The sequence below is a fragment of the Dendrobates tinctorius genome, unplaced genomic scaffold (genome assembly GCF_039654945.1).
Source record: "Dendrobates tinctorius isolate UK_male_01 unplaced genomic scaffold, ASM3965494v1 ptg000105l, whole genome shotgun sequence".
Taxonomy (NCBI): domain Eukaryota; kingdom Metazoa; phylum Chordata; class Amphibia; order Anura; family Dendrobatidae; genus Dendrobates; species Dendrobates tinctorius.
Genome location: NW_027361773.1, coordinates 10,326,972 through 10,340,052, shown reverse-complemented (window position 1 = coordinate 10,340,052; position 13,081 = coordinate 10,326,972). Strand labels below are relative to the sequence as shown.

Here is a 13,081-nt window from a genome sequence, read left to right as displayed (position 1 = left end):
ATAACAGGTTACAGAAGTCAGTGAGACAAAGCATGCAGGCAATCGTAGGTGTCCAGACAAGCAAAGCAACGCTGGGATATCTGGCTATGGTCTGGCCTTGCAGAGGACTGGCGATGGTGTGGCCCCGAAAACAGTATCAAGAGCTTTTTATACATGGTTTAGACAAAGAAATCTACACATTGGGGCAAAGGGCGTATACATGATTGTTAGGCGTCAGGTTCCTGCAACTGCACAGCAGGAATCCAGAACCTTGCATTCAGCGGTCTCCCATTCTCCGCCGACCACTCAGGAGCCTGCACAGCAGTCCTGACGTACCAGACGCCCTGCTCAGACCAGCTCTGTGAGTCTGGCTGTTGCTGCCACCTCTGGGCCAGCAACAGCAACGCAGGCTGCTCTGCAGCAAGCCATTCCAGGGGCTAAGTCCCTCTGTCGCTCCACTGAGCATGCTCACGAGACGATCTCCCATCCCTTCTCCAGATCTGATTGGTCCATCTCAGAGATCTGGAAGCTTCCGGAAGGTCTCAGCTATAAAAGGTTCACATTGCCACTCGGCCATGCGCTAGTATAGACTCTAATTGCTGTCTGTATGAATGATGACGAATGCATGTGCCTGCAAATGACTCATTAAGATCCCCTCCCTCTGATATTACATGTGTGGATGGGGACTTAGTCATAGAGTCAGTGCCAGTCAGTGGCGCGCTACAGGCCACAGTTCACATCTTACAGGACTAGCGTCCGACAGTGTGCCCCATCTTGGGCATTGTCGTGTTGCGGCTGGGTGGGTCGCCGCTCTGCAGTCAGCAGCACTTGTTGGCGTCCGCAGTAGTGCACGCACGGTAGGTCTAGGCGGACATTGACCCTGAGTCTTGGACCTAGTCCTGTGACCATATATCGTGCGTGCACACCTGAGACCTGTGAGGTCAACAGGCTCTGCATTTATGTTTATGACTTAGGCATCTCTGTGATATTAACAGGGTTCGCCAGCGCACGCTGGGTGACGTTCAACCCGCGTGTCATACCGCCATATTGTGCGTCTGCCATTATATAGCAGCAGTTCAACACCTCTGCACGGTGGACCCCGGGCGAAGAAAGCACTTTCTGTTATTTAATATTTAGTGAGTTGCGCCGTCCCTAACATTATACTAGCACCAGGGTCTGGCTAGTAATGGCAGACCTGCAGCAGCTACGGCAGTACATTCGGCAGCTGGAGGGCAGGTTGGCGGTTACTGAGAGCTCCACCTCAGCTGCGAATGCTACAGTGGCCGCTGCCCAGGCAGTCGCAGAGGCTGTCTCTCGTATGCCCACAGCCCCACACCCACGCCTGCACCGACATTATCCCGTCTCCCGTTGCCCGACAAGTTTTCGGGTGACAGCGCCACCTGTAGGGGTTTCGTGAGCCAGTGCTCTATCCAGCTGGAGCTACTGGTCGCACGGTTCCCTACAGAGCGGGCTAAGGTGGGGTTTATTGTCTCCCTCCTGTCGGGCAGGGTGTTAGAGTGGGCTACGCCATTGTGGGAGCGTGATGACCCCGTGGTTCTGAGCGCTGCTCAGTTTCTAACATCCTTAAAGCAGGTCTTTTTGGGACCACGGGTCACTCACGACACCACTCTCCAGCTATTAGCCTTAACACGGGGCTCCCTCTCGGTCAGCCATTATGCCGTCCGTTTCCGGACACTGGCTTCTGAGCTGGAGTGGCCTGATAAGACACTAGTCCCTGTGTTCTGGAGAGGGTTGGCGGAGCATGTCAAAGATGCTCTAGCTACCAGAGAGGTCCCTGTAAGTCTGGAGGAGTTGATTGCCATTTCCACCCACATTGATCTCCAGTTTACAGAGCGCAGGCTGGATCATGCGCAATCCAGACAAAGGGTTAAGTTGGCTCCCACTTTCTCCAAACCGCTTGAGCTTCCTGCTCAGGAGATTATACCTTCCAAACCCATGGAGGTGTCTCGCACCAGCCCCAAGCCGCGTCCAGTGCGAAGCTCCGCACGCTGTTACCAGTGCCGTCAGTGTGGTCACTCGGCTAACACGTGTCCACAGCAGTCGTGCTACTGCCTCACCCCGTGACCATCAGGGTGGTCAATGGTTCACCCTTACCATCCCAGATTACCCACCAGACAGCACCCCTTGGACTCTCAATCCCACCATCTCACCATGAGACGTTGTCCCTGCTCACTATGCCTGACGGCATCGACCAGGTGCTTCTTGGAGTTCCTTGGCTCTGTTGCCATTCCCCTCATATAGAGTGGTCCTCGGGGAGTATACTGGGTTGGTGCAAGGACTGTGAGGGAAGGTGAATGAGGGGCAGTGTCCAAGTGGCCTCCACGGAGGTGCCCGCGGATCTCTCCGTGCTTCCCAGACAATACCATCAGTACGCGGACGTCTTCTCCAAAAAATCAGCAGAGACGCTTCCGCCGCACCACCCTTACAACTGCCCAATAGACCTTTTGCCAGGCACGGAACCTCCTAGAGGCCACATGTACCCCCTATCTCTCCCGGAGACAGAGGCCATGTCAGAATACATTCGAGAGAACCTGGCATGAGGGTTTATCAGGAAGTCAGTGTCACCAGCGGGGGTTGGGTTCTTCTTCGTGCAGAAGAAGAGTGGAGAGCTGCGACCCTGCATTGATTACAGAGGTCTCAATGCGATCACAGTAAAAACAAATACCCTCTCCCTTTGATCTCGGAGTTGTTTGACAGGTTGCGAGGAGCCCAGATCTTCACTAAGTTGGATCTAAGGGGGGGGCTTACAACCTGATCCGTATACGCGAGGGAGACGAGTGGAAGACAGCCTTTAATACCAGGGATGGCCACTATGAATATCTGGTCATGCCCTTTGGCCTCTGTAATGCACCCGCTGTCTTTCAAGACTGCGTAAACTACATCTTTCATGATGTGCTCTCCACCTCGGTTGTGGTCTATCTGGATGACATTCTCATCTTTTCTCCAGATTTGGCCTCTCACCGGAGAGACGTCTGCAAGGTCTTTGACCGTTTGCGGGTGAATTCTCTCTTCGCCAAGTTGGAGAAGTGCCAGTTTGAGCAGGAGTCCTTGCCGTTTCTGGGCTATATCATCTTGGCCCAGGGGTTGGCTATGGATCCTGCCAAACTACAGGCGGTAATGGACTGGTAGGAGCCCCATTCTCTCAAAGTGGTGCAGCGCTTTTTGGAGTTTGTTAATTACTACCGTCAATTCATCCCCCACACCACACTGGTAGCTCCTCTGATTGCCCTCACTAAAAAAGGAGCTAATCCCAAGGTTTGGTCTGAACAGGTCTCCAAGGCCTTCTCCTCTTTGAAAACTCATTTTGCCGGCGCTCCCATCCTACACTGTCCTGATGTGGATAAACCTTTTATCCTCGAGGTGGATGCCTGATCCGTCGGTGCAGGAGCAGTCCTTTTCCAGAAGGATGCTCAAGGTCGGAAGCATCCCTGCTTCTTCTTCTCTAAAACCTTCTGACCGGCGGAGAAAAACTACTCCATCGGGGACAGGGAGTTGCTGGCATTGAAGCTGGCCTTTTCTGAGGGGAGACATCTCCTGGAGGGAGCCCACTTTCCCTTTCAGGTGTACACCAACCATAAAAACCTGGTCTATTTACAAACGACCCAGCGCTTGAACTCTCATCAAGCTTCTTCTCTCACGTCCGCTTCACCTTGCACTACCTGTCTGGAGAGAAGAATGTCCGTGCGGATGCTCTCTCTCGCTCTGTGGTCTCAGCGGAGGAAGAGGAGGCTGAGCCTTGGCTAATCGTCCCCACGGAGAGCCTGAGGACCATGGCTCCGGTTGCTTTTGAGGCAGTACTACCGGGCAAGACCTTTGTCCCTCCTCGCCTGCGGCCAGAGGTCCTCTCATGGGCACACGCGTCCAGGGTGGGTGGACACTTTGGCATTAAGCAGACCGCAGATCTCCTGGCAAAGTCTTATTGGTGGACGCACATGGCTCGGGACACAAAAGAGTACATTCAAGCATGCGTCTCTTGTGCTCGCAACAGATCTTCCAGGCAGAGGCCGACTGGGTTACAGTATCCCTTGCCGGTGAGAGACAGACCCTGGGAGATGGTCAGTATGGACTTTGTGGTCGGCCTGCCCAAGTCCGGAGGCAGAATGGTCATCTGGGTGGTCACCGACCATTTTTCTAAAGTGGTGCATCTGGTGCCACTCACGCAGCTGCCTTCCGCTCGTGGTCTCGCCGCACTGTTCATAAAGCATGTTTTTCATTTGCACGGTATGCCGGACAAAATAGTCAGTGACCGAGGTCCCCAATTTGCGTCTCAGTTTTGGAGGGAGCTCTGCAGTCTACTCAGTATCAAGCTAAACTTGTCCTCCGCCTATCACCCCAAGACGAACGGGTTGGTTGAGAGAGCCAATCAAACTCTGGTCGCGTACCTGCGACATTTTGTTTCTGCCAGGCAGGATGACTGGGCATCCTTACTACCGTGGGCTGAATTTGCCCTGAATAATTCAGTGGCTGATTCCACTGGTCAGATGCCGTTCCTACATTGATATTAGTGATTTAGAGTAGATACGATGTTTTTATAGTTTTTGATTGTGGGAGATGTTGTAGTAGCTAAAAAAAACAGCAATTCTGTTCTGATTTTCTTTTACCATTCAGGTTAAATCTATATTTTGATTGGATTTTTTAGATGCAGCAATACTATATATGTTTATTTATTTATTTTCAAGAGGAAAAAAGTAGGGTGGTTTGAACATTTATTTTTTTGTATTTTTACTTTTTTTTCATTTATTTTACAGTTCATTTGGAAAATGATTGCCTTCGCAGGAGTGTCAAGATGGCAGACATGGCTGTCTCGGAAAAAGTCTCAGGAAAAGAGGATTATCAGCTCACCCTGTGTAGAAAGTATGCACAGCGAGGTCCAAGGCCAATGTAAATCCAATAAAATAATAAAGCCAGGATCATAGATGATGTAAAAATAGTTTTCAGCTTAATTGTCTTCTTTTAAAAAAAAAATGGGCCATCAACAAAATATCACAGTATAAAGCATTTCAGGCCGATATGGCCCTTAGTCATAATACAAATTAACAGAAAGCACAAAAAAAATATAGCAATATGGTTCAATAGAGACATTTGAACAATTAACAGCATCTTGTGATAGTCAAACTCATTTGAATACGCACAATAGCAGGCTGAATAAATACATTTATAGGTGCTTTAAATCATATATTCAAATCTCTATTATTATCAATAAGTCAATAAACAACCGCTGAAAGGCCATAGTGCTCCTGCAACAATCAAACAACAGCTAATCAGCTGAGATGCAGAGTCAAAACTAGAAAGCATAGGGCATCAGATTTAAAAGCCTGGATAGTCAGTTCACTTAATTCTGTAATAAATATGGCAGTATTTGACTGATTAAAAAAAGAACATTCATTAACCTCTTAAGCCCCAAGGGTGGTTTGCACGTTCATGACCGGGCCAATTTTTACAATTCTGACCACTGTCCCTTTATGAGGTAATAACTCTGAAAGGCTTCCATGGATCCCGGTGATTCTGACATTGTTTTTTCGTGACATATTGTACTTCATGTTAGTGGTAAAATTTCATTTAAATAACTTGCGTTTATTTGTGAAAAAACGGAAATTTGGCAAAAATTTTGAAAATTTTGCAATTTTCCAACTTTGAATTTTTATGCCCTTAAATCACAGAGATATAGCACACAAAAACTTGATAAGTAACATTTCCCACATGTTTACTTTACATCAGCACAATTTTGGAACCAAAATTTTTTTTGTTAGGAAGTTATAAGGGTTAAAAATTGACCAGCGATTTCTCATTTTTGCAACACCATTTTATTTTTATGGACCACATCACATTTGAAGCCACTTTGAGGAGTCTATATGATAAAAAATACCCCAAAGTGACACCATTCTAAAAACTGCACCCCTTAAGGTGCTCAAAACCACATTCAAGAAGTTTATTAACCCTTTAGGTGCGTCACAGGAATTTTTTGAATATTTAAAAAAAAAAAAATGAACATTTAACTTTTTTCACAAAAAAAATACTTCAGGTTCAATTTTTTTTATTTTACCAAGGGTAACAGGATAAATTGGACTGCAAAATTTATTGTGCAATTTGTCCTGAGTATGCTGATACCTGATATGTGGGGGAACCACTGTTTCGGCGCATGGCTGAGCTCAGAAGGGAAGAAAGCGCCGTTTGACTTTTTCAATGCAAAATTGGCTGGAATTCAGATCGGACGCCATGTCACGTTTGGAGAGCCCCTGATGTACCTAAACAGTGAAAACCTCCCAAAAATGACCCCATTTTGGAAACTAGACCCCCAAGGAACTTATTTAGATATGTGGTGAGAACTTTGAACCCACAAGGGCTTCACAGAAGTTTATAACGTTCAGCGGTACAATTAAAAAATCATATTTTTTCCACAAAAATGATCTTTTCACCCCCAAGTTTTATTTTCCCAAGGGTAACAGGACCCTAAAAGTTATTGGGCAATTTGCCCTGAGTACGCTGATACCCCACATGTGGGGGTAGACCACTATTTGGGCGCATGGCAGAGCTTAGAAGGGAAGCAGCGCCATTTGACGTTTTTTGCTGGAATTGAGATCGAACACCATGTCGCGTTTGCAGAGCCCCTGATGTACCAAAACAGTGGAAACCCCCCACAAATGACACCATTTTGGAAACTAGACCCCCAAGGAACTTATTTAGATATGTGGTGAGAACTTTGAACCCACAAGGGCTTCACAGAAGTTTATAACGTTCAGCGGTACAATTAAAAAATCATATTTTTTCCACAAAAATGATCTTTTCACCCCCAAATTTTATTTTCCCAAGGGTAACAGGACCCTAAAAGTTATTGGGCAATTTGCCCTGAGTACGCTGATACCCCACATGTGGGGGTAGACCACTATTTGGGCGCATGGCAGAGCTCAGAAGGGAAGCAGCGCCATTTGACGTTTTTTGCTGGAATTGAGATCGAACACCATGTCGCGTTTGGAGAGCCCCTGATGTACCAAAACAGTGGAAACCCCCCACAAATGACACCATTTTGGAAACTAGACCCCCCAAGGAACTTATCTAGATGTGTGGTGAGCACTTTGACCCCTCCAGTCCTTCACAGAAGTTTATAACGCCCGGGCGTGAAAATAAAAAAATAGTATTTTTTCCACAAACATGATCTTTTAGTCACCAATTTTTTTATTTTCCCAAGGGTTCCAGGAGAAATTGGACCCCAAAAGTGGTTGTCCAATTTGTACTGAGTACGCTGATACCCCATATGTGGGAGAAAACTACTGTATGGGCACACGTCAGGTCTCAGAAGGGAAGTAGTGACGTTTTGGAATGCAGACTTTGATGGAATGGTCTGCGGGTGTCATGTTGCTTTTGGAGAGCCCCTGATGTACCTAAACAGTGGAAACCCCCCACAAATGACCCCATTTTGGAAACTAGACCCCCTAAGGAACTTATCTAGATTGTGGTGAGCACTTTGAACCCCAAGGGCTTCACAGAAGTTTATAATGCCCGGGTATGAAAATAAAAAAATCTTATTTTTTCCACAAACATGATCAATTAGTCCCCAATTTTTTTATTTTCCCAAGGGTAACAGGAGAAATTGGACCACAAAAGTTGTTGTTCAATTTGTCCTGAGTACGCAGATACCCAATATGTGGGAGAAAACTACTGTATGGGCACACATTGGGTCTCGGAAGGGAAGTAGTAACGTTTTGGAATGCAGACTTTGATGGACTGGTCTGCGGGTGTCATGTGCGTTTGGAGAGCCTCTGATGTACCTAAACTATTGAAACTCCCCACAAGTGACCCCATTTTGGAAACTAGACCCCCCACGGAACTTATCTAGATGTGTGGTGAGCACTTTGAACCCCCAAGTGCTTCACAGAAGTTTATAACGCCCGGGCGTGAAAATAAAAAAATCATTTTTTTCCACAAAAATGATATTTTTACCCCCAATTTTTTATTTTCCTAAGGGTAACAGGAGAAATTGGATCCCAAAAGTTGTTTTGCAATTTGTCCTGAGTAGGCTGATACCCCATATGTGGGGGTAAAACACTGTTTGGGCGCATGGCAGAGCTTGGAAGGGAAGGACCACCATTTGACTTTTTCAACTCAGAATTGGCTGGAATTGAGATCAGACACCATGCTGCATTTGGAGAGCACCTGATGTGCCCAAACAGTGGAAACCCCCCCAATTATAACTCCAACCCTAACCCCAACACACCCCTAACCCTAATCTCAGCCCTAACCTAGCCCTAGCCCTAACCCTAATGGGAAAATGGAAATAAATACATTTTCTTTTAATTTTATTATTTTTCCCTAACTAAGGGGGTGATAACAGGGGGTTTGATTTACTATTTATAGCGGGTTTTTATGTTTGGCAGCTATCATACGCTAAAAGACGCTTTTTTTTGTAAAAATAGTTTTTGCATCACCACATATTGAGAGTTATAATTTTTCCGTATTTTGACCCACTGAGTCATGTGAGGTCTTATTTTTTGCAGGACGAGTTGACGATTTTATTGCTACCATTTTCGGGCACGTGACTTTTTTGATCGCTTTTTATTCCGATTTTTGGGACGCAGAATGAACAAAAACCAGCATTTCATGAATTTCTTTTTGGGGGGGTGCGTTTACACCGTTCCGCTTGCGGTAAAATTGATAAAGCGGTTTTCTTCTTTGGGTCAGTACGGTTACAGCGATACCTCATTTAGGTCGTTTTTTTATGTTTTGTCGGTGTTATGCAATGAAAACTATTTTATATAAAAAATAATTATTTTTGCATCGCTTTATTCTGCGAGCTATAACTTTTTTATTTTTTCGCTGATGATGCTGTATGGTGGCTCGTTTTTTGCGGGACAAGATGATGCTTTCAGCAGTACCATGGATATTTATATGCATCTTTTTGATCACGCGTTATTGCACTTTTTGTTCGGCGGTATGATAATAAATCATTATTTTTTGCTTCTTTTTTTAGTTTTATTTTTTAAGAGGTTCGCTAAAGGGGTTAACTAATGGGACAGTTTTATAGGGCAGGTCGTTACGGACGCGGTGATACCAAATATGTGTACTTTTATTGTTTTTATATTTTTTTTTTTTTTTTTCTAATTTATTTGGCGATTTTTTTTAAATTATTTTAACACTTTTTTTTTTTTTTTTTTACTTTATTACATTGTCCCAGGTGGGACATCATTGTCCTGTGACAGATCGCTGATCTGTCACATCACAGATCACTGTGACAGATCAGCGATCTGTCACAGACAGTGCAGCAGGCTTCCTCATGCCTGCGCTTTGCAGGCACTGAGGAAGCCAGCTCCCTGCAGGCCCCCGAAGATCCCCGTCGCCATCTTGGATTCGGGGGCCTGCAGGGATGGAGCCCCCCGCAGCAGCGCTGCTCATTGCGCTGCCGTGGGGGGCTCAGGGAAGCACGGAGGGGGCCCCCTCCCTGCCGATGCTTCCCTTTAACCCACGGTACACCGCGATCGTGTTTGATCGCGGTGTGCAAGGGGTTAACGTGTCGGGGCGGTCCGTGACCGCCCCTGATACATTATGCTGGGTGTCAGCTGTGATAATCATGGGCGCCACTGATCGCTATGACGTACTATCCCATCCCTGGGAATTAAGTCCCAGGGCACATGGACGGGATAGTACGTCATATGGGATTAAGGGGTTAAAACCCAAGACTACCTTTCCTGTTTGCATTGAAATAAAAAACTGGTTGAACTGACTTATCAACTATGAAATCTAGCACCAACCTAAATAAGTACTATACAGTTGTGGCCAAAAGTATTGACACCCCTGCAATTTTGTCAGATAATACTCAGTTTCTTCCTGAAAATGATTGCAAACACAAATTCTTTGGTATTATTATCTTCATTTAATTTGTCTTAAAGGAAAAAACACAAAAGAGAATGAAGCAAAAAGCAAAACATTGATCATTTCACACAAAACTCCAAAAATGGGCCAGACAAAAGTATTGGCACCCTCAGCCTAATACTTGGTTGCACAACCTTTAGCCAAAATAACTGCGACCAACCGCTTCCGGTAACCATCAATGAGTTTCTTACAATGCTCTGCTGGAATTTTAGACCATTCTTCTTTGGCAAACTGCTCCAGGTCTCTGATATTTGAAGGGTGCCTTCTCCAAACTGCCATTTTTAGATCTCTCCACAGGTGTTCTATGGGATTCAGGTCTGGACTCATTGCTGGCCACCTTAGAAGTCTCCAGTGCTTTCTCTCAAACCATTTTCTAGTGCTTTTTGAAGTGTGTTTTGGGTCATTGTCCTGCTGGAAGACCCATGACCTCTGAGGGAGACCCAGCTTTCTCACACTGGGCCCTACATTATGCTGTAAAATTTGTTGGTAGTCTTCATACTTCATAATGCCATGCACACGGTCAAGCAGTCCAGTGCCAGAGGCAGCAAAGCAACCCCAAAACATCAGGGAACCTCCACCATGTTTGACTGTAGGGACCGTGTTCTTTTCTTTGAATGCCTCTTTTTTTCTCCTGTAAACTCTATGTTGATGCCTTTGCTCAAAAAGCTCTACTTTTGTCTCATCTGACCAGAGAACATTCTTCAAAAACATTTTAGGCTTTTTCAGGTAAGTTTTGGCAAACTCCAGCCTGGCTTTTTTATGTCTCGGGGTAAGAAGTGGGGTCTTCCTGGGTCTCCTACCATACTGTCCCTTTTCATTCAGACGCCGACGGATAGTACGGGTTGACACTGTTGTACCCTCGGACTGCAGGGCAGCTTGAACTTCTTTGGATGTTAGTCGAGGTTCTTTATCCAACATCCGCACAATCTTGCATTGAAATCTCTTGTCAATTTTTCTTTTCCGTCCACATCTAGGGAGGTTAGCCACAGTGCCATGGGCTTTAAACTTCTTGATGACACTGCGCACGGTAGACACAGGAACATTCAGGTCTTTGGAGATGGGCTTGTAGCCTTGAGATTGCTCATGCTTCCTCACAATTTGGTTTCTCAAGTCCTCAGACAGTTCTTTGGTCTTCTTTCATTTCTCCATGCTCAATGTGGTACACACAAGGACACAGGACAGAGGCTGAGTCAACTTTAATCCATGTCAACTGGCTGCAAGTGTGATTTAGTTATTGCCAACACCTGTTAGGTGCCACAGGTAAGTTACAGGTGCTGTTAATTACACAAATTAGAGAAGCATCACATGATTTTTCGAACAGTGCCGATACTTTTGTCCACCCTCTTTTTTATGTTTGGTGTGGAATTATATCCAATTTGGCTTTAGGACAATTCTTTTTGTGTTTTTTCATTTAAGACAAATTAAGTGAAGATAATAATACCAAAGAATTTGTGTTTGCAATCATTTTCAGGAAGAAACTGAGTATTATCTGACAGAATTGCAGGGGTGTCAATACTTTTGGCCACAACTGTACATACAATGAAAGTAAGGTGAAAACGTTTTTATCCAGTTCTAGACGTCCCCTATAAATAAATCAACCCTTTAGTTGCCAATTACCAACAAATATAAGCTCATAACAAATACATATCAACCAACATGTGGCCCAATTAGAGCCCCCACAAACATATGAGCATAAAACAGATTATTCAAAAGTATCACAATTTTATTATTAATTAAAAATATTTGCATAGTTACAAAAGAGTACAGGAACAAGAAATAGTGACACAAATAACTACTCAAAATCAATAAATGTTGCTGTCTGGCACATGACATGGCTCCAAAAAATGTGTTTCAATTTTACCTAAGTTGTAATCCTGCTCATGGCATATAAACCCCGCAGCACATTGCTATGTAACAACAATAGCCCAATGAACCACTTCCGGGATACCACAGCAAGAAACCAAATGCACTAAGAACCCCGCACATAACCACCCCCTATTATGTAATTCCCTGCCAAAGCATAAGCTCCTGGCAATATATCCAGGGGGGGAAGTGCATCTAGAGTCAGTGTTCTGTAAATATTCCGACCTATAAACCTAAGAGCCATGCACACATTACCTGGATCCCTGCAGCATGAAAGACAATGAGGAGTGTGTGTCTATAAACTATTCCAGAAATATGTAGATACAGTGACTTACTGGAGATGTCACATCTCATTAAAGCCATTCTCTGTTGTTTTTCTTCATCTGGTCAGATCTCCATGTCAACATCTTCCTGCCACAATTCATCTTACGACACTGATCACCGCAGCTCTGAAAATAAGAAGGTAGCATATATATTGTATATATACACATTTGGCTACTAAATATGTAATACACCATTAACCACTTCCCAACTGCCCACGGTACATAAACGTTGGCGCTTGATGGGCTCCGTGCAACACCGACATTTGTGAGCAGTCGGTGGTCTTGCAGCACTCAGGATCCCCATGGTTTTGCAAGCGCTGCAATTCTTGTGTTTAGAGCAGTAGCTCTGAGAGGTAACATCATCGAGACCTGATTGGATCAGGTCCCAATGATGTTAACCCTTTGCTATCTTCTAGCTGCCATGAATGGCGGCATTTAGAAGATTGCAGAGAGAGACCACAGCGATACCTCTCCGACGCCCCCGTGATGAGATCTGATCACATCTCGGGGGATCCGGCGTTGTCCCAGCAGCCAGAGGTCATGTAATGACCTCCAGGTCTGCCAGCTGCAGTGGCTTGTGTTATACTCAGCCTGCAGCTGAGTCTAAGGCCGGGGTCAGACTTGTGAGAAACTCGGACGAGTCTTGCAAGTCAATACCCGGCACTGCCACCGGCACTTGGGAGCGTAGTGTGCGACTGCATGTACTTCTATGCAGCCGCACCCTCCGCTCCCGAGTGCCGGCGGCAGTGCCGGGTTTTAAGATACAAGACTCGTCCGAGTTTCTAGCATGTGTGAACCCGGCCTAACAGGTGATCTGCCTGTGTAACACTTGCAGCTCTCATACAATGCAATACATGTGTATTGCACTGTATGAGACCAGTGAACAGAGAAGCAAAAATTGAAGTCCCATACATCAACTAAGTAAAAAAGTTAAAAAAAAATATGTTTTAAAAGTATTTAAAAAATCTCAAAAGAAAAAAAAGAAAAAATATTAAACCAATAAATACATATTTTTATGTAAAAACAAAAAA

The 13,081-nt window shown here is 45.1% G+C and overlaps 1 protein-coding gene across 5 annotated transcripts in view; it reads right to left on the bottom strand.

Annotated features, from left to right (window-relative positions):
• The window catches only part of LOC141100498 (uncharacterized), a 300,902-nt gene that overhangs the window by 208,357 nt on the left and 79,464 nt on the right, over positions 1–13,081 (bottom strand). For 4 of the 5 annotated variants that reach the window (XM_073589053.1, XM_073589052.1, XM_073589050.1 and 1 more), the window contains one exon: positions 12,063–12,176. The exons of the other annotated variant lie outside the window; for it this stretch is intronic. In XM_073589053.1, coding sequence (XP_073445154.1) covers positions 12,063–12,090 — 28 coding nt within the window. In that variant the 5' untranslated portion in view covers positions 12,091–12,176. The remainder of the gene's footprint in view (positions 1–12,062; positions 12,177–13,081) is intronic. 5 annotated transcript variants of the gene reach the window in all.